General features: G+C 44.1%; 1 protein-coding gene across 3 annotated transcripts in view; it reads right to left on the reverse strand.

The window, feature by feature from the left end:
* The window catches only part of LOC111967636 (ecto-NOX disulfide-thiol exchanger 2-like), a 209,068-nt gene that overhangs the window by 58,474 nt on the left and 127,829 nt on the right, over positions 1–22,765 (reverse strand). For all 3 annotated transcript variants that reach the window (XM_023992826.2, XM_070444824.1, XM_070444823.1), the window contains exons 3-4: positions 21,168–21,299; positions 6,580–6,738 (exon numbers count right to left, since the gene is read on the reverse strand). In XM_023992826.2, the coding sequence (XP_023848594.1) occupies positions 6,580–6,738; positions 21,168–21,299 (291 nt within the window). The remainder of the gene's footprint in view (positions 1–6,579; positions 6,739–21,167; positions 21,300–22,765) is intronic.

Consider the following 22,765-nt stretch of genomic DNA (forward strand, 5'->3'; position numbering starts at 1 on the left):
GTCAGCCAGGACCTGCCAGAGCCGTCCAGCCAGGACCTGCCAGAAGTCCTCAGCCAGGACCTGCCAGAGTCCCTCAGCCAGGACCTTGCCAGAGTCCTCAGCCAGGACCTGCCAGAGTCCCTCAGCCAGGACCTGCCAGAGTCCCTCAAGCCCAGACGCTCAGCAGATGCAAAATTCCTCAGCCAGGACCTGCCAGAATTCCTCAGCCAGGACCTGCCAGAGTCCCTCAGCCAGGCCCTGCCAGAGTCCCTCAGGCCAGGACCTGCCAGAGTCCCTCAGCCAGGACCTGCAGAAGTCCCTCAGCCAGGACCTGCCAGAGTCCCTCAGCCAGGACTGCCAGAGTCCTTCAGCCGGTGCTGCCCCTTATCCGGTGCTGCCCTTATCCGGTGCTGCCCTTATCCCGGTGCTGCCCTTATCCCGGTGCTGGCCCTTATCCCGGTGCTGCCCCTTCATTTAGGTGGTTTTAGTTGGAGGTGGTCATTGGAGGGGGATACAGAAGCGGGGAGTGACTATGGTGGGGTGGGGACCTCGTCCACCGCCAGAGCCGCCACCGTGGACAGACGCCCACCCAGACCTCCCCTAGACTTTGTGCTGGTGCGCCCGGATTCGCACCTTAAGGGGGGGGTTCTGTCACGTTCCTGACCTGTTTTCTCTGTTTTGTATGTCTTTATTGGTCAGGGCGTGAGTGTTGGGTGGGTAGTCTATGTTTTGTATTTCTATGTGGGTTTTGTGTTCGGCCTGGTATGATTCTCAATTAGAGACAGGTGTGTATCGTTTGTCTCTGATTGAGAGTCATACTAAGGCAGCCAGGGTTTCACTGGGGTTTTGTGGGTGTTTGTTCCTGTGTCAGTGTTTGGGCCACACAGGACGGTTGAAGGTTAGTCACGTTTGTTGTTTTGTTATTTTGTAGTGTTTGTTTGCTGTTTCATTTAAAAGTATGATTAATCACCAATCCGCATCTTGGTCCGATCCATGCTCCTCCTCGTCTGAGGAGGAGAACAACAATGACTGCCTTTACAGCCACCCCCGTGCTTCACGGTTGGGATGGTGTTCTTTGGCTTGCAAGCATCCCCCTTTATCCTCCAAACATAACGATGGTCATTATGGCCAAACAGTTCTATTTTTGTTTCATCAGACCAGAGGACATTTTTTCAAAAAGTACGATCTTTGTCCACATGTGCAGTTGCAAACCGTAGTCTGGCTTTTTTATGGCGGTTTTGGAGCAGTGGCTTCTACCTTGCTGAGAGGCCTTTCAGGTTATGTCGATATAGGACTCGTTTTACTGTGGATATAGATAATTTTGTACCTGTTTCCTCCAGCATCTTCACAAGGTCCTTTGCCAAAGTACATTCATCTCTAGGAAACAGAACGCGTCTCCTTCCTGAGCGGTATGACGGCTGTGTGGCCCCATAGTGTTTATACTTGCGTACTATTGTTTGTACAGATGAAAGTGGCACCTTCAGGCATTTGGAAATTGCTCCCAAGGATGAAACAGACTTGTGGAGGTCTTCAATTTTTTTGGCGGATTTCTTTTGATTTTCCCATGATGTCAAGCAAAGAGCCACTGAGTTTGAAGGTAGACATTGAAATAAATCCACAGGTACACCTCCAATTTACTCAAATGATGTCAATTAGCCTATCAGAAGCTTCTAAAGCCATGACATAATTTTCTGGAATTTCCCAAGCTGTTTAAAGGCACTGTCAACTTAGTGTATGTACACTTCTGACCCACTGGAATTGTGATACAGTGAACTATAAGTGAAATAATCTGTCTGTAAACAATTGTTGGAAAAATTACTTGTGTCATGCACAAATTAGATGTCCTAACCGACTTGCCAAAACCATAGTTCAACAAGAAATTTGTGGAGTGGTTGAAACACGGGTTTTAATGACTCCAACCTAAGTGTATGTAAACTTCCGAATTCAACTGTATATGAAATTAAACTGTTCCACGAAAATGAGCATATGAAAACCGTAACTGTCACACAGATCAGTATAAATGGTAAAATAATTGGCTTTCCACATGAGAAAGGTTGCCAACTCCTCGTGTAGCTTATTACCGGCAACTTCAGGAGAGTAATGGCAAAAGGAGAATGGTGGGGTCAGGCTAAGTTTTTTTTTCCCACTAGATCTCTGGCTCCCTCTTGAGTTATTTGTGACTTATTCCATCAAACAGTAAGCTTAAAGCATCAGACAAGCTCAATGCATATCGTTGATTTTATTAAAACACAGGGTGTGTCTATATACAGTGGGGAGAACAAGTATTTGATACACTGCCGATTTTGCAGGTTTTCCTACTTACAAAGCATGTAGAGGTCTGTAATTTTTATCATAGGTACACTTCAACTGTGAGAGACGGAATCTAAAACAAAAATCCAGAAAATCACATTGTATGATTTTTAAGTAATTCATTTGCTTTTTATTGCATGACATAAGTATTTGATCACCTACCAACCAGTAAGAATTCCGGCTCTCACAGACCTGTTAGTTTTTCTTTAAGAAGCCCTCCTGTTCTCCACTCATTACCTGTATTAACTGCACCGTTTGAACTCGTTACCTGTATAAAAGACACCTGTCCACACACTCATCAAACAGACTCCAACCTCTCCACAATGGCCAAGACCAGAGAGCTGTTGTAAGGACATCAGGGATAAAATTGTAGACGCTCACAAGGCTGGGATGGGCTACAGGACAATAGGCAAGCAGCTTGGTGAGAAGGCAACAATGTTGGCGCAATTATTAGAAAATAGAAGCAAATAGAAGAAGTTCAAGAATGATGGTCAATCACCCCTCGGTCTGGGCTCCATGCAAGATCTCACCTCGTCTGGCATCATGATCATAAGGAAGGTGAAGGATCAGCCCAGAACTACACGGCAGGACTGGTCAATGACCTGAAGAGAGCTGGGACCACAGTCTCAAAAGAAAACCATTAGTAACACACTACGCCGTCATGGATTAAAGTCCTGCAGCGCACACAAGGTCCCCTGCTCAGCAGGCGCATGTCCCAGGCCCGTCTGAAGTTGCCAATGACCATCCTGGATGATCCAGAGGAGGAATGGGAAGAGGTCATGTGGTCTGATGATTCAAAAATAGAGCTTTTTGGTCTAAACTCCACTCGCCGTGTTTGGAGGAAGAAGAAGGGATGAATACAACCCCAAAACACAGCAAAATCCCAACCGTGAAGCATGGGAGGTGGAACATCACAATTCTTTGGGATGCTTTCTGCAAAGGGGACAGGACGACTTGCAAGCCGTATTGAGGGGAGGATGGATGGGGCCATGTATTGCGAGATCTTAGCCAACAACCTCCTTCCCAGTAAGACATTGATGATGGGTCGTGCTGGGTCTTCCAGTATGACAACGACCCGAAACCCACAGCCAGGGCAACTAAGGAGTGGCTCCGTAAGAAGTATACTCAGGTCCTGGAGTGGCCTAGCCAGTCTCCAGACCTCAACCCAATAGAAAATCTTGGAGGGAGCTGAAAGTCCGTATTGCCCAGCGACAGCCCACGAAACCTGAAGGATCTGGAGAAGGTCTGTTATGGAGGAGTGGGCCAAAATCCTGCGCAGTGTGTGCAAACCTGGTCAAGACTACAGGAAGACGTATGAGTCTCTGTAATTGCAAATAAAACGATTCTGTACCAAATATAAGTTCTGCTTTTCTGATGTATCAAATACTTATGTCATGCAATAAAATGCTAATTAATTACTTAAAAATCATACAATGTGATTTTCGGGATTTTTGTTTTAGATTCCGTCTCTCACAGTTGAAGTGTACCTATGATAAAAATTACAGACCTCTACGTGCTTTTTAAGTAGGAAAATCTGCAAAATCGGCAGTGTATCAAATACTTGTTCTCCCCACTGTATATACGACTTTCGGTCGAACAAGATTTATTTTATTCGGAAACAGCCCTAGTCTGTCTCAACAAGGTGTGAGTGTACCTATGAGACGTTCTTCTTGGCTGGAGAGTTTAAAATGTGAAAGAGATGAACCTTGCGGTGATCTCAGTCATAGTTAGCACTCAGGTAATAGAGAAGGTACACGGTAAGAAAAGTGACATAAACTTAGCAAAAAAAGAAACGTTCTCTCACTGCATTAAGTACTGCAGTGCATCTCCTCCTCGTGGACTGCACCAGATTTGCCAGTTCTTGCTGTGAGATGTTACCCCAGTCTTCCACCAAGGCACCTGCAAGTTCCCGGACATTTCTGGGGGGAATGGCTCTAGCCCTCACCCTCCGATCCAATAGGTCCCAGACGTGCTCAAAGGGATTGAGATTCGGGCTCTTCGCTGGCCATGGCAGAACACTGACATTCCTGTCTTGCATGAAATCACGCACAGAATGAGCAGTATGGCTGGTGGCATTGTCATGCTGGAGGGTCATGTCAGGATGAGCCTGCAGGAAGGGTACCACATGAGGGAGGAGGATGTCTTCCCTGTAACACACAGCGTTGAGATTGCCTGCAATGACAACAAGCTCAGTCCGATGATGCTGTGACACACCACCCCAGACCATGACGGAAACTCCACCTCCAATTCGATCCCCTCCAGAGTACAGGCCTCGGTGTAACGCTCATTCCTTCGACGATAATCGCAAATCTGACCATCACCCCGGTGAGACAAAACCGCGACTCGTCAGTGAAGAGCACTTTTTGCCAGACCTGTCTGGTCCAGCGACGGTGGATTTGTGCCCATAGGCGATGTTGTTTCCGGTGATGTCTGGTGAGGACCTGCCTTACAACAGGCCTACATGCCATCAGTCCAGCCTCTCTCAGCCTATTGTGGACAGTCTGAGCACTGATGGAGGGAAGTGGTGTAACTCGTGCAGTTGTTGTTGCCATCCTGTACCTGTCCCGCAGGTGTGATGTTCGGATGTACCGATCCTGTGCAGGTGTTGTTATACGTGGTCTGCCACTGCGAGGACGATCAGCTGTCCGTCCTGTCTCCCTGTAGCGCTGTCTTAGGCGTCTCACAGTACGGACATTGCAATTTATTGCCCTGGCCACATCTGTAGTCCTCATGCCTCCTTGCAGCATGCCTAAGGCACGTTCACGCAGATGAGCAGGGACCCTGGGCATCTTTCTTTTGGCGTTTTTTAGATTCAGTAGAAAGGCCTCTTTAGTGTCCTAAGTTTTCATAACTACATTTCCGGACTATAAGCCGCTACTTTTTCCCACGCTTTGAACCTCGCGGCTTATACAATGACGCGGCTAATTTATGGATTTTTCCCGCTTTCACAAGATTCATGCCGCCAAAAAACTGAGCACCATCACATAATGTGACGTAAATCGAGCGCGCTCAAACTTCCCATCATTCTGATTACGGTAGTCATTTTGTCACCCTCATCATGGCAAAGGAGAAATCGGGATAAATCCTTCACCAAAACGGGCCGCATGCGAAGAGCAACTTATGGTCAAGTCTGCCAGTGGGTCCTGACAGCGTGGAGCATTGTCAAAAAATCCACTATCATCAACGGGTTTCGAAAGGCTGGACTGCTGCGTGTTGAAGATGGCAGCATGAGCTCAGAAGGGAATTTGCCTCCGGATGAAAGTGACGAGAGCGACAATGAAAACGATCCAACATCGGATGAAGCAATTCTGAGGCTATTCAACTCCGACACCGAAGGAGATGACTTCAGTGGTTTCAGTGCACAGGAGGAGGAATATAGTGACCAATGACTTTCTTGGTAGGCTACTGTTTACTGCTATTTTTTTTTATTTTTGTTACAAGCCGTGTTTCGTTAAAGCCTATTTATTTTTGTTACAAGCCGTGTTTCGTTTAAAAGCCTATTTATTTTTGTTACAAGCCGTGTTTCGTTTAAAAGCCTATTTATTTTTGTTACAAGCCGTGTTTCGTTTAAAGGCTGTGTAAAGTTAATTTGTTTCAATGTACCGGTAGGCACCTGCGGCTTATAGACATGTGCGGCTTATTTATGTACAAAATACATCTTTTTTTTTAATTCAGTGGGTGCGGCTTATATTCAGGTGCGCTTAATAGTCCAGAAATTACGGTACAACCTTAATTGCCAACCATCTGTAAGCTGTTAGTGTCTTAACGACCGTTCCACAGGTGCATGTTCATTAATTGTTTATGGTTCATTGAACAAGCATGGGAAACAGTGTTTAAACCCTTTACATTGAAGATCTGTGAAGTTATTTGGATTTTTACGAATTATCTTTGAAAGACAGGGTCCTGAAAAAGGGACATTTCTTTTTTTGCTGAGTTTAGTAAGCATATTATGTCTTAATTAAAGGGGAAGTTCAGTAATTTACAACTTAATGTCAGATGGTTTCTCACCCTGAAAGTAGTCTATGGACCAGGAGAAACTGAAATCCATGGTTCGTTTTTTTTTAAACAGCCACTAGCCACTACAAACTTCAGCTAATTTTAGCCGCCACTGGCTAAAAACCCATGGGAGTGATAGGGGCAACTGTGCAATTTGTAAAGTGAATTATTTGGTTTGATGTTATCTAAAGGGGATTTGGCCATAATAAAATAAACATTGCTTGTTTGTCCCAATCACTTCCATAGATTTGTAGCGGGTTGCGGCTAAAGTTAAATAGAGGGAAATAGACTTACGTGGGTTGGGGGGGAAGAGAGTGCAGCTTTGGCAGTGGATGATCTCCTTGACGATGGGCAGATCTTGGGGAAGGGGGGGCGGGGGTACGTAACCAAGGCCAGGCATCATGGGGTTCATGGGAGCGATGCCCGTCATCATGCCAAGGCCCGAGTCGAAATCTGAAGGAGATGCACACACACATGAAAATGTCAACGTGGGATGAACTAATACCTGTGGAAATGTGTGTTTTTCTATGTGTGTTATTCCATTCTCATGTTTCATTTGACATTATGCATTTCTCCTTGAGCACTTTGTGGAGGTTCTGTCAACAATGGTGAAACACAAACAGTTTATAAATAACTGAATCCATGCTCTCATGAATAAAAGAACATTCAGACATCCTGCATATTTAAAGTGGAGCTACGGCTACATGGGATTCTACTGACTCTCTTCTCTGTTGCTGATTGGCTGACCTTTAATGTTCTGTCTGTAGAGAGAGAGAGATGGATCGAAGAACCAGCCTTCCTTCACAGGTAGGGGACTATTGATTTAGACTGCAGCTGGATACGCTTTGCACGCACAGACACACTAGCTATGTATCTGCAGAGGGTTTAGAAACGAGTGTGTGTGTGTGTGTGTGTGTGTGTGTGTGTGTGTGTGTGTGTGTGTGTGTGTGTGTGTGTGTGTCATGGACCACAATGTGAGGGCTGACTGTGACAAAACTGAAAAGAGTGTAACAAAGTACCACTTTTTAACCTACATGTAAATTATGTTTAAATCCCACTTTGTGAGACAAGGAAGCTTTTCAATAATTTCAGCTTTCTGTGTGTGAGCGAGGAAGGTATAAATGAGGATGAAGGATGAGGAAGAGAGGGGAACAAGCCAGAGGTGTAAATGGACCAATCAGAGGAGAGGACAGTAAAAGAGGAAGAGGACGTCTAGGTCCGCTTCATCTCTCTTACAGGGACCCTTATTGATGACCTCATCTCTGGTAAGTAAGTGATAAGAGGGACCCTGTTGCCCAGGTGATGATGACTCCTGCCCAGCGAGGCGGAGGTGAAATGATGGCAGTAGGAGAGATAGAGGGAGGGAGGGGTACAGCGGACACAGTGTCTTCTGAATACCAAGGCCAGTCTCAGTGGCAGCTCTGGTCTCCGGGCTGGCTGAGAGGCCCACAGAGGAGCTCTCTGGTGGGTCTCAGAGAGGAGTGGAAGTGGTCCTTTTCTGAATGAGGGAGTGAGGCCCACAGGTGTGAGCTGATTCATAACTGCCCCTTAGTACCCTGACACTGAGGAAATGGGAACAGTGCTGAAGAAAACACTCCTAGCTGGCACACCCATACACCCATTCTGAGCACAGAGAAGATCTGGTTTGATCAAGACAAAGCTGTTTCCATTTAGCTGCTGCCTTTTCCTTATTCCTTCCAGTGTGTGTGTGTGTGTGTGTGTGTGTGTGTGTGTGTGTCCAATTCCATTGAGAGCCAGAGGACAGAGGCATGCAGTAGAGCTGTTCTTCTCAGGGATATTCAGCTACAGTAGCTCCAGCAGGATTCTCTGTACAGACAGAACAATGGAGACTCAACCCCCGAATTCAAGTTTCACCATCTTTCAACATCTTCGGTTGAAAACACCCACACACTAACAAAAACACTATCTTCAGTGTGAAACAGGCCTCTTTCAGTCAGAGGTAAAACTCTGTAGAGACACAGAGAGCAGGGATCTCCTCTTGAACAGAAACATCAGTGGATAACTTTATTCTCTCCACCCACACAAGGTCTCTCTTCCCTCTCCCTCCATCTTTATGTCTCTTCATCTCTCCTCTTCTCTCTCTTTTTCACGCAAGCATGCACACACGCTCGCCAACACACACATGCCACAGTCCTGTCCCTCCATGTTAAACAATCAGCTTCCAAGAGGTTTGTTAAGGTCATTACATTTCATGCTGCCCGTCAATCAAAAGTCCAGCCAGAAAAAAAAATGTGACATTTGACTAGAGATACCTCCTGGCCATCCAACACATCACATTAGTCCTCCCTTTATCCTCCTCCTCTCCCCCTTTCCTCCCCCTATTTTTCAGGGTAAACCACCCCTCCAGCAGAGTGGGTGCTGGGTGGAGAGAGGAAGGTTGACACAGGGAGCTGCAATGAGGCATGCTGGGTAATATTTTCTGATGAGGCGAGCAGGTCGGAGCACCTAGAACACGAACAGAGGCAGTCTCCAGTCTCAATGTGCTGCCAGACATCTTCTCTACTTAACATACTGTATCTCTTTAAATCACTATCAGAGATGCTCTTTCAATCTCCTCCACACTTTTAAAACAGATCTCCCTCTCTCTTCATCTCTGCCAAAGATCTCCCTCTCTCTAGTCCTCTCCAGCCTGAATGCACAGCACACTTCTGTATCTCTATCAGAAAACTCGCCTACTTCTCTCAGCCTATAAATGTGCAGCTACAGATCTCACTCTCGGTGTCTCTATCAGTCCTCGTTCTGCCAACAGCACTGACTGCACTAAGTCAGCAATTACAGAGACACAGAGGGCCAAGAGTAAAATAAAAATTGGAAGGGTTTTCTTTTTCTTAAGTATTTATTCAGGTAAATAAATGTTCAAGCCAGGAACACCATATCCACTGCTTCTACTAGTATAATATGAATATTATCAGATACAAACCTATGAGACCAAAACAGTTGCTTGCTACTTTCACTGTCTGCTGCTTCTATTAGTTAGTATATTGTATAAATAGTTAAAAAAGGGATGACAGTAAGACTATATACACCCGGTGTGTGTGTGTGTGTGTGTTAGAAGGGGGCAGTGATTGTTGAGGATATAAAAGATAGAACTGTATGAGTCCCCAGGGAACCCTCCCTAGAGCCTGTTTATGTATTCAGAGGGGAGTGTTTGTCAGTTCAGAGAAGAGTGTGTGGGTGTGTATGAGTGTGTGTGTGTGTGTGTTGCAGACTAAATGCTTCCCTGTGGGTGTTTAACATGCATCAGGCTTGACAACTAGCTTGGTCTGTCCACACATCTTCCTCATACACAGCAGTGTGCCTGGAGAACTCACAACTCTAATCAAAATCCAAACAAACAAATCAATGACATCATCGCTGTGAATATAGAACATCAAGTCTTATATTGCAGAGATTCTGCAGTTGGAAAGACAACACGTCCTTTGAGTGGGGACTCTACCGAAGCCTTGTCCCTATAAGCAAGCATGCTCTCTCCTTTAAGGACTAGAAGAGGCCCTAACACAACTATTTCCACAAGGCAAGCTATGTCCCCAAAAGGCACCATGTCCCCACAGTGGAGGGTTTACGGTACCATGTGCTCACAAGGCACCATGTCCCCATAGTGGAGTTTCTACAGTAGCCTGTCCCCGCAAGGTACCATGCCCCCATAGTGGAGTCTCTACAGTACCCCGTCCTCATAAAACAACATATCCTCACAGCGGAACCTCTTCAGTACCACGTCCGTCCCCGCACAGCATTTTATTTCTGTAAGTTGACTGAGCCTGATCTTCCAGTAGCTATACTGAATGCAAAAACATAAACACAACATACAATTTCAAAGATTTTACTGAGTTACAGTTCATATAAGGAAATCAGTCTATTGAAATAAATTCATCAGACCCTAATCTATGGATTTCACATGACTGGGCAGGGGCGCAGGCCCACCCACTTGGGAGCCAGGTCCACCCACTGGAGAGCCAGGTCCAGCCAATCAGAATTTGTTTTTCCCCACAAAAGGGCTTTATTACAGACATAATTATTCCTGAGCACGCCACTCCTCATCCGATCCTGCAAGTGAAGAAGCTGGATGTGGAGGCCCTGGGAAGGCTTGGTTACATGTGGTCTGTGGTTGTGAGGCCGGTTGGATGTACTGCAGAATTCTCTAAAAACGACGTTGGAGGCGGCTTATGGTAGATAAATTAACTTTAAATTCTCTGACAACAGCTCTGTTGGACATGTCTACAGTCAGCATGTAAATTGCACACTCACTCAAAACTTGAGACATCTGTGGCATTGTGTTGTGTGAGAAAAATGCACAATTTAGAATGGCCCTTTATTGTCCCCAGCACAAGTTGCACCTGTGTAATGATCATGCTGTTTAATCAGCTTCTTGATATGCCACACCTGTCAGGTGGATCGATTATCTTGGCAAAGGAGAAATGCTCACTAACAGGGATGTAAACAAATTTGTGCACAACATTTCAGAGAAATACAATTTTTGTACATATGGAAAATTTCTGCGATCTTTTATTTCAGCTCATGAAAAATGGGACCAACACTTTACATGTTGCATTTATATTTTTGTTTAGTATACTTGGCTCTAGAAATACTGATGATGCAATGACTTGGTGGCAGGTGGTGTTGCTTTAGAAAGGCTGCCTACTGTAACTGTAAATCGCCATATTGGCATTGTTGCGTCACTGGCAGGAGAGAAATTTTGGAACTCCCCAAAATGGCTGAATTTACAGAGTAGCTCCGAGTCTGAGAATGAGTTTATTACAGAGAATGAAATAATGTTAGTTAGGGTGCCAATAAACCTACTGAAACCATTCATGTTAGAGCTGATCGTTGTCCCAGATCAAAGAGTTCGTTCTCGTAGCAATAACAACACAGACATGCCGCCTGAAACACCTCAGCTAGAGGGTCTGCCAGATAATGGCTAGAGTAGGAGTGTGTGTGTTGTAGAGAAATGGTGGCGATACAGCCCAAAATCCCAGCAGATTGTGGCTGTATTACATCCAGTCAGAGGTTCCTGTCAGTCTATCTCTGTCTGGTGATGTATTACATCCAGTCAGAGGTTCCTGTCAGTCTGTCTGGATGGTGATGTATTACATCCAGGTCAGAGGTTCCTGTCAGTCTGTCTGGTGATGTATTACATCCAGTCAAAGGTTCCTGTCAGTCTGTCTGGTGATGTATTACATCCAGTCAGAGGTTCCTAACAGTCTGTCTGGATGGTGATGTATTACATCTAGTCAGAGGTTCCTGTCAGTCTGTCTGGTGATGTATTACATCCAGTCAGAGGTTCCTGTAAGTCTGTCTGGTGATGTATTACATCCAGTCAGAGGTTCCTGTCAGTCTGTCTGGATGGTGATGTATTACATCCAGAGGTTCCTGTCAGTCTGTCTGGATGGTGATGTATTACATCCAGTCAGAGGTTCCTGTCAGTCTGTCTGGATGGCGATGTATTTATTGGACGTGTCACTAATCCTTATGAAGGACTTCCTGGCAGAAGAGGTCACGCGACCAGTTAGCAGCCGATATGCCAGTTAAATAATTGGTGAAATGTTGCTTGATTATAAATTGTTTAAGGTTAATATCAGTAGTGGATAGGTGCTCAATATATACAATCAGTATCCTATAACAATGTTTATCCCCAGTTCGAATCGCAGAAAGCATCATGATTCATGAAATCACATTCTAACCAATAATGGAGCGTGCTCATTATAAATACATTGTGATTTAGTTTCGGTATCAGACTAACTTTTCTTATGATTTTGTTTGCGGAGCATACAGGCTGGCAGTTTATCGCCATTTCAAGCTATGGGCACAAGGGAGAATTGGACGAGGTGTACGGCGTCTCATCCCTGCGTGTGTTGTTTCTTCCATAAGGTGCGCATACCCAAAAGCAAAGGCATTGAATAAAAGTTTGAATAAAACCAGTTCATTTAGTAAATCTATGCCTGCGCCTTATGTAAAAAATTGTATTTGTTAGCTTGTCCACTAGAACAACAGCTTCAAGCGTAACCAGATAAACTTGCTTTGAAGATAAAACTAATCCTGTGTCCCTGTCGTTAGAGTAGTGACTTCAACTAGCTTTGGCTGCCATCTAGTGGAAAGGAATGGTAACTACACTGGGCAGCTAGTTGGCAGAGTAAAATGAGACTTTAATAAGATATGCCATTTAGCAGATGCCTTTATCCAAAGCGAACTGGGTACATGGTAGTGGAAACAGATCACAGAAACAGGATTACAATGTTGATATCATGGATGGTCAGTCCTTGCATCTATAGCTCTGTCTTTGAATTTAAGAGGGGTTACATTTCTCCAGCCCCATCTCTCAGCTTTTTACAGAAAGAAGAGCAGGGAGACACTTTGTTATTATTTCTACTGCCAACTGCCACTTTAAGAAGTTAAGATGCAGATTAAATACACCCCAAAATATGTTACAGATACTATAAAAATGTCCCATCACTCAGACAGTTAGTGAATACACAGTATCCAGCACAGCAAACAATCAATCACTCAAATGTATTTTACAAAAGCCCTTTTTACATCAAAATAATAACCACAGTGGTTATAGAGGGTGCAACAGTTCAACTGACATTTGCTCCTGAGGTGTTGGCTTTTCATAGCTGAGCATTCATAGGTTGAGAGAGAGAGTCGAAACAGCAGGACCAGGACAAGGTAGCACATCCATTGGGAAAGGTTAAAAACGGGTTGAAACGGGTTAAACAAAATCAGCTGAAAAAGAATTCCAACCCGATTCCCTTTATGGATGTGTGTATCTTTAAACTCGCTGTTGAATGGCCTGCTCCTTCTCCATTTTCGGGAACACCAGCCCGCTCCCCCAAAGTGATCGATAGTATATCTTGGTTCGCACTGTGATGATTGTGGCTCTGAACTCTCAGGTTCATACAGCGACTTGTGGTCTTCACTGATCTCACTCTCCATCAGCTCCATCTGTGGAGTATAGGGGCAGGACTCAGTTGTATACTGATGGTTGTGAGCTCAATCTAGCTGGGCCCCGAGCTCTTTAGTGATAGTCCCGGTGGACCTCTTCTCCACCGCAGCACAGGAACACTCTGGGACCCAGGAGTCCGTTTGGCATGCTGTACTAACCGTTCTTCCCTGTTGGTAGAAAACAATTAAGGCATCTATTAGGCTATAGTCATATTCAAGAATCACTGCATATACTTGAAAAAACATGGATTTACATGTACCTCCTCTGCCTCCTGCAGTGTCCTCCAGGATGAAAACTTTTTCAGGGATGAAGATGTCATCCTGAAAAAAGAAAAACAATTTTGTTAAGACAACTGAACCCAAATATATCAGTTGGCATTAACAAGCTTCCTGTCTTGAATGCTTTGTCAACACACGCACACACTCACAGCAAATACAGGGACACTTATTTTTCAGCAAACATTAGCTATGTCAACTTCAGTCTAGCTAAATGAGGTGGAGCTAACAAAACATTCCAAAAACAAATCTGTCAACAAAATGTATTACAGTACTTGACTATCTGAGGTGGAAGCTAGCTACAGTTAACTACCTAATAACAGGGGTACGCGGATAAACTGTTGCAATTTTAGTTGCAGTTGAGTTGCTTGCTAACGTTATTTGCTGGGGGTGTTACACAAAAGACTTCCGATGCAATTAGCTAGTTACCTTCAACTAGAGTTGCAACAAAGTTGTCCAGTGTCTAACGCTAGCCTAGTCAACAACAGTCATGACCGGTTAACGTTACCTCAGACTTCGTTGCATTGACTCGCGTTCAGTCGCTTTTGCTTGACTCCAAAGTCAGCGATGTTGATGATGGTCAGTCGGTCGGTAACCCCTACACCATAACCCTCGAAATGTCAAATGGAGGCACAAGCAGAGGGATTCAACGTAGGCGTATGACTCCTTTCCATTCGGAAACTCACGGTTGCCTGACTGAAAAATAGATGGCATCATGAGGTAGGAAAATGTGGATATATTGAAGCAACATCTCAAGACATCAGTCAGGAAGTTAAAGCTTCTTCGCAAATGGGTCTACCAAATGGATAATGACCCCAAGCATACTTCCAAAGTTGTGGCAAAATGGCTTAAGGACAACAAAGTCAAGGTATTGGAGTGGCCATCACAAAGCCCTGACCCCAATCCAATAGAAACTTTGTGGGCAGAACTGAAAAAGTGTGTGCGAGCAAGGAGGCCTACAAACCTGACTCAGTTATACCACCTCTGTCAGGAGAAAAACTTCTGACCCACTGGGAATGTTATAAAAGCTGAAATAAATCACTCTCTGTACTATTATTCTGACATTTCACATTCTTAAAATAAAGTGGTGATCCTAACTGACCTAAGACAGGGAATTGTTACGAGGATTAAATGTCAGGAATTGTGAAAATCTGAGTTTAAATGTATTTAGTGTATGTATAGAGATGGCAGTAATGAAGCTCTTGGATAATTTGAGCTCCAGAGCAGAGCGGTGGAGGATGAGAGAGAGGGGTGGAGAGTGGAGAGAGAGAGTGGAGAGAGAAAAGGGAGAGAGAGACAACGGGGACAGAGGAGAGGAATAGAGAGAGAGATGGAGAGAGTGGGTGGGAGAAAGCGATAACAAGCTACGGAACAGCTGTTTCTCCAGGTGATTCATAAGTACAGCCCTCTCACCCCGAAACCCCAATCCCACTACTACACAGCAAACCTGACTACAGCCCAACCTGCTGGCAATGTTGGTATGATACCAATGCAGCTGCGGGAGAGAGAGTCCTCTAATAAGGTAACAGCACTAAGAGCAGCTCCAATGGCTCAAGGCGCTCAGTGACAAAACACACACGCGCACACACACCACAGAGTTTTCCTCTCCAACACAGTTCTAAAACTATAACTCGCTCAACAAAAATATAACTTTATTTTGCATAGGCAGCACAGTAAACTAGGACGGAGAGTTTGCTAAGTCTGGAAGAAGCTCAGTAAACTGTACAAATTAAATGAAATAGGGAAAAACCCAGTAGGTGGGATTAGCGTCCTCCATGCCCACTTCATTTGAAATATGCGGTGGAGTGGAGTTGCCGTGAGGCCTATAATTCAGTAGCTCTGTTGACATGAATGTGCTTTTAAACAAGCTGAAGGATGTGGTTTATAAAAGGCTTTGGGAAAGAAGATATTATAATCTTCTTTATATTATAAAGGACAGAAAAAAGACACATGGCTGCATAAATCATTGTAGATGGCAGGGTGAAATGGTGAAGTATAAATGTAATGGTAAAGTGATCAATGCCCCGCAGTTCTTTTAATGATATGTAACAAATAATAAACACCAGAAGCGTAGCACCTTATTGCGTTTCATTCATCTCAACCTCTCGCTTCTCGACTGATGGAACGTCATCAGTCGAGAAGGAGCTCTGGGCCCGTATACACAAAGCATCTCAGAAAAGGTCCTAGGAATCCTGTAGGGCTGACCCCATTGTTTGGTTGATAGACTGTTGGTCGAATGAATGTTTTTTTTTGTAGAGCAGAGGCAAATATACAGTGCATTTGGAAAGTATTCAGACCCCTTGCCTTTTTTCACATTTTGTTATGTTACAGCCTTATTCTAAAATTTATTAAACTATTTCCCCCCCTCATCAATCTACACATAATACCCCACAATGACAAAGCAAAAACACATTTTTATTCATTTTTCTCAATTTATTGAAAATAAAAAAGATACATTACATTTACATAAGTATTCAGACCCTTTACTAAGTACTTTGTTGAAGCACCTTTGGCAGCGATTACAACCTTGAGTCTTCTTTCGTATGACGCAATTAGCTTGGCACACCAGTATTTGGGGAGTTTCTCCCATTCATCTCTGCAGATCCTCTCAAGCTCTGTCAGGTTGGATGGGGAGCATCGCTGCACAGCTATTTTCAGGTCTCTCTAGAGATGTTCGATTGGGTTCCAGTCCGTGCTCTGGCTGGGCCACTCAAGGACATACTCCTGCGTTGTCTTGGTTGTGTGCTTAGGGTCGTTGTCCTGTTGGAAGGTGAACCTTCACCCCAGTCTGTGGTCCTGAGCACTCTGGAGCAGGTTTTCATCAAGGATCTCTCTGTACTTTGCACTGTTCATCTTTCCCTCGATCATGTCTAGTCTACCAGTCCCTGCCGCTGAAAAATATCCCCACAGGCCACAGCATGATGCTGCCACCACCATGCTTCACCGATCAATCTTGGTTACATCACACCAGAGAATCTTGTTTGTCATGGTCTGAGAGTTCTTTAGGTGCCTTTTGTCAAACTCCAAGCGGGCTGTCGTGCATTTTACTGAGGACTGGTTTCTGTCTGGCCATTCTACCATAAAGGCCTGATTGGTGAAGTGCTACAAAGATGGTTGTCCTTCTGGAAGGTTCTTCTATCTCCACAGAGGAACTCTGGCGCTCAGAGTGATCATCGGGTTCTTGGTCACCTCCCTGACCGAGGCCCTTTTCCCCTGATCAAATCAAATCAAATGTTATTTGATTGCTATGTTTGGCCCGGGCGGCCAGCTCTAGGAAGAGTCTTGGTGGTTCCAAACTACTTCCATTTAGGAATAATAGAGGCAACTGCGTTCTTGGGGACATTCAATGGTGCAGACATTTTTTGGTACCCTTCCCCAGATCTGTGCCTCGACACAATCCTGTCTCAGAGCTCTACGGACAATTTGTTTGACCTCATGGCTTGGTTTTTGCTCTGACATGCACTGTCAACTGTGGTACCTTATATAAACAGGTGTGTGTGTGCCTTTCCAAATCATGTCCATTCAATTGAATTTACCAAGGATGATCAATGGAAACAGGATGCAGCTGAGCACAATTTCGAGTCTCATAGCAAAGGGTCTGAAAACGTATGTAAATGTGATATTTCAATTTGCAAACATTTCAAAAAACCTATTTTCGCTTTGTTATTATGGGGGTACTGTATGTATATTGATGAGGGAAACAAATTCATTGAATCTATTATATAATAAGGCTGTAACGCAGCAAAATGTGGAAAAATTCCAGGGGTCTGAATACCTTCCAAATGCACTGTATATACAAAACTATTTGGCACACTGATTCACGCCTGTCTGAGTAGACTAATCCATTGCGGAAGCCACGGGGATGGCACACCAGTATGACCAGCAGAACATGTACCGTTAAGTCACATCATTTCTCATCCACAATGTTTGTTTGATTACGGTCATTTCTGTTAATGCAGACAATATACAGTATTATTATTAGAGACTTACCGTTGTCATTGTAGGAGTGGACACATTGTTTGCAGAGCACACCACCTAGGCTACAATTTTGATTTATTTCATTCCATTTACGAGTTGTCAATTTATTCATTATCTTTTGTTTAGAGCGCTCCTGTCAATCTCGAGTAAGGACACGCAACTAATTACACATATAGAAATAGGACTAGTCTACCTGGCCTGCATGCAAATGTAGGCCGATAAGTATGCCCATTTGGGGATCAGATATTATTTCTGATTGCCTTAACTCACCATCACTGTGGAGCTTCTCAAAGTATTTGTTCTTTGCCTCAAACAGCAAGTAAACAAGGTCTGTTTTTACATCCATTGAGAATGACAATCATTCCTCAACGTAGCCTATATGAAAAATCTTTCCAGGTCTCGCCATTTCGATAACCACTCAGCATTAAAGGGGAAAAAAATTTCATACTCTGATCCGGTGGAAACGTTATAAAATAGGTCTACCAGATAACTTCTTATCCCTTACGCAAAATACCCTACAGCTGTGTCTGTCTGTCCAGAGCTCATTGGCATGGGAAACTGAGGGCCCAGAATATTTTATACAATGTTGTAAGTTTGCTAGCATGAGCGTCAGGCTGGACCAAGTTAATACAATAGTTGATACAATGTTTCAAGTTCCTTGCAGACAGACCATGCATAGCTAATGTGATTTATAGGATATTTATTTTAATCAGGATATTTTCTACCTGCAGTATGCAATGTTTTTATTTGTAGGGTTTATGTAGGCTATTTTACATATATGGCAAAGATAAGTTACTTTTAGATTTCGTCATCTCACTGTCAACTGCGTTTATTTTCGGCAAACTTAACAAATATGTGTAAATATTTGTATGAACATAACAAGATTCAACAACTGAGACATAAACTGAACAAGTTCCACAGACAATGTGTCCCTGAACAAAGGGGGGGTCAAAATCTAAATTAACAGTCAGTATCTGATGTGGCCACCAGCTGCATAAAGTACTGCAGTGCATCTTCTCCTCATTGGCTTCACCAGATTTGCCAGTTCTTGCTGTGAGATGTTACCCCACTCTTCCAACAAGGCACCTGCAAGTTCCTGGACATTTCTGGGGGGAATGGCCCTCGCCCTCACCCTCCGATCCAACAGGTCCCAGACGTGCTCAATTGGATTGAGATCCGGGCTCAGAACGAGCAGTATGGATGGTGGCATTGTCATGCTGGAGGGTCATGTCAGGATGATCCTGCAGGAAGGGTACCATATGAGGGAGGAGGATGTCTTCCCTGTAACGCACAGCATTGAGATTGCCTGCAATGACAACAAGCTTAGTCCGATGATGCTGTGACACACCGCCCCAGACCATGACGGACCCTCCAAATCGATCCCGCTCCAGAGTACAGGCCTCGGTGTAACGCTCATTCCTTCGACGATAAACGCGAATCAGACCATCACCCCTGATGAGACAAAACTGCGACTCGTCAGTGAGGAGCACTTTTTGCCAGACCTGTCTGGTCCAGCGACGGTGGGTTTGTGCCCATTGACGACGCTGTTGCCGGTGATGTCTGGTGAGGACCTGCCTTACAACAGGCCTACAAGCCCTCAGTCCAGCCTCTCTCAGCCTATTGTGGACAGTCTGAGCACTGATGGAGGGATTGTGCATTCCTGGTGTAACTCGAGCAGTTGTTGTTGCCATCCTGTACCTGTCCCGCAGGTGTGATGTTCAGATGTACCGATCGTGTACAGGTGTTGTTACACGTGGTCTGCCACTGCGAGGACGATCAGCTGTCCGTCCTGTCTCCCTGTAACGCCGTCTATCACAGTTCGGACATTGCAATTTATTGCCCTGGCCACAACTGCAGTCCTCATGCCCCCTTGCAGCATGCCTATTGCTGAGTTTATAAACAAACTCTTCACTGCCGTTTAACAACTCTAAATCGCTTGTCGTTTCAAACAGCATTTGAAAGGTCTATAATTTTCATCTAACACAATCAAAGTAAACATAAGCCCTAGATGCCTTTAATTGCCCAATTTATAGGCATGCACAATTAGGCATATTTTTTAACAACGTGATATTGTGCTCCAAAGGTATATCTTGAAATAACATGATTTAGGTAATTAAATAATAAAAACAAAAACAAGTTTATTTATTAGCCTATTTGTTATAAGTATTTAGGCATGTCATGTGAAATAAGCCTTGTAAATCATTGTCAAAGGCATAAGATATACTGTTCCATGTAGATCTAGATTATCTATGGATTGGATCAAATAGAATTACCGCATTATTTTAACAATTCCAAAGCAATTGCATGTGGCGCAGGAACCACTGACTCACCACATTTTTCTATTACGAAGACATCTGCTGGTAACTTAACGGGTAAGGACAGCTCACGATGCGTTCGAATTATCTGTCGACTAGATGTGATTTATGACTTAAAGAGGCTTCATGCATAGGTTTTATTTTTGCCCATAAGAGTAGGAGTAAAAATTCTCTATACTCAGCACTTACCACCAGTTTTCTACTCTGAGTCGCTTTGTGGATACTGTTCAATGACACCCCTAAATGGTTCAACTGACAGTGTGATTCATGATGATGACATTTCTGTTAGCTCTGCCACTGTAATTTCAACTGTCTGAGGTACACATGATAACTGTGGGCTCTGCCACTAGGCAAACAGTCTTCGGTAGAGCCAAGATGGCGACCGACAGTGACCGCTACAGTCTAATGCCATGTTTCTATGGTTCACCTGTCCAAGTGACACATGATGACATATGACAGTAGGCAAAGGATGATTCTGCCCTTTTTGTAAATTAGAAGGATCCTCTGGTTAATCTCTTAGGGCTTAATCATAGCTTGTATGCTCTGCAAAACTCAACACGTTTTGTATAAATCAATACAGTAGTGGTGTGGATGGCAGAATAGAAACACATTGAGTTGCATGAGCATTTTGCAAATAAGGGATGATACTGCCAAAGCTCCTCCCAACTGTCTGGAACTGAGCTGTGTGGCTCTCAAGTCCTCAGACTGATAATAGAGTCATAACTCTATCTGGCTGACTCAGCTCTGCATGCCCATTTTAATAGACACAACAAATGGCCTACGGAGGCAAACGTGAGGGCTGCAGGATCCACAGACTACAGAAACCAGTCTAGGAATAGGATTAGGGTTATAACTACAGTAGAGGAGGTATGGTTAGTGTTATAACTACAGTAGAGGAGGTATGGTTAGTGTTATAACTACAGTAGAGGTATGGTTAGGGTTATAACTACAGTAGAGGTATGGTTAGTAGTTATAACTACAGTAGAGGTATGGTCAGGGTTATAACCACAGTAGAGGTATGGTTAGTGTTATAACTACAGTAGGGGTATTGTTAGGATTATAAATACAGTAGAGGTATGGTTAGGATTATAACTACAGTAGAGGTATGGTTAGTGTTATAACTACAGTAGGGGTATTGTTAGGATTATAACTACATTAGAGGTATGGTTAGGGTTATAACTACAGTAGAGGTATGGTTAGGGTTATAACTACAGTAAAAGTATGGTTAGTGTTATAACTACAGTAGAAGTATGGTTAGTGTTATAACTACAGTAGATGTATGGTTAGTGTTATAACTACAGTAGATGTATGTTTAGTGCTATAACTGGATTATGGTTATAACTTCAGTAGCTGTACCTGATATAAGGGGTTGTCCTGTCATGCCCATGGGAGCCATGCCCAGGTTGTTCATAGCTGTGGCCCAGGCGTTGGGGTCTGACATAGGCATTGTCATTGGGCTGGAGTCCATGGACATGCTATGAATCCCTTCTGCAAAAGAGAGCGAGAGTCAGTCAGAATATGGTACAATCAGATATGGTCTCAAATATTTTTGTCTGCTTTGTTCGATTTCCTCACATTTCCTATTTAATATCTTCTATAAACCTGTGAGGCGTTACAAAGGAAAGGAAATAGAGTCTTTACTCATGTCTGGCAAATACAGAGAGGTATACTTCATCTTTGTGCTCTCAGAGTGGCGAGAGAGAGGCCATCAGTACAGTGACACACCCTTTTAATTGTATTCAGAGGTTCAATCTTCCTCCTAGCTGAACCCCCTTTGTCTCTGACCTCTACTAAGAGAGCCTCCTGATGATGCTGCTTCTCCTCCCTGACCGACACCACACATTCTCAGAAGGAACAAAAGGACTAACACCATACACACAGACACACAGTTACACTCACAAGGACACACTCCTTTGATAGAATCTACCCAATAAAACGCCAGGGAGAGAGAAAAGCTGTTTTATGTTTGACTGTCACAGTAAATACTAATAATTATCCAGCAAACACAAAACATTACGGTAATAATAAAAACTGAAATCCAGACACTGAAGGGAATTTATAAGGCATTAGGGCTTCTGAAACTAAATCATCTCTGGCCAACTGCTACCAACACACATCTATTCATACAGCCCACGGCGGTCTGGTTTTCTGCCAAGTGTAACGTCTTACACAGTGAAGCAAACACATACAGATCCCTATAGTAAAAGGCTCAAAGTAAACACGAACACATCACGAAATTCAACGACCACCGTTTTCTGACAAACCAAACAATTTCACAACCCTAAATGGGCTTTCTTTCTCTACTTTATTTGACCTCCCCCTCCGACGGACAGGTAAAGTGTGACGGCTGGCTGTGGGACTAAACTGCTCTTCTGCCTCATGGTGCCAAAATAAACAGTGGGTGCTAATGAGGAGGAGGGCTGAAGACAACACTTCAGACTTCAAAAGGTCCACTGTGCCTTCTAACACTGATGTCTGTCTGTCTGTCTGTCTGTCTGTCTGTCTGTCTGTCTGTCTGTCTGTCTGTCTGTCTGTCTGTCTGTCTGTCTGTCTGTCTGTCTGTCTGTTGTCTGTTTGTCTGTCTGTCTGTCTGTCTGTCTGTCTGTCTGTCTGTCTGTCTGTCTGTCTGTCTGTCTGTCTTCTGTCTGTCTGTCTGTCTGTTGTCTGTCTGTTCTGTCTGTCTGTCTGTCTGTTCTGTCTGTCTGTCTGTCTGTTCTGTCTGTCTGTCTGTCTGTCTGTTGTCTGTCTGTCTGTCTGTCTGTCTGTCTGTCTGTCTGTCTGTGTCTGTCTGTCTGTCTGTCTGTCTGTCTGTCCTGTCTGTCTGTCTGTCTGTCTGGTCTGTCTGTCTGTCTGTCTGTTCTGTCTGTCTGTCTGTCGTCTGTCTGTCTGGTCTGTCTGTCTTCTGTCTGTCTGTCCTGTCTGTTGTCTGTCTGTCTGTCTGTCTGCTGTCTGTC

The sequence above is a fragment of the Salvelinus sp. IW2-2015 genome, linkage group LG8 (assembly GCF_002910315.2).
Source record: "Salvelinus sp. IW2-2015 linkage group LG8, ASM291031v2, whole genome shotgun sequence".
NCBI lineage: Eukaryota > Metazoa > Chordata > Actinopteri > Salmoniformes > Salmonidae > Salvelinus > Salvelinus sp. IW2-2015.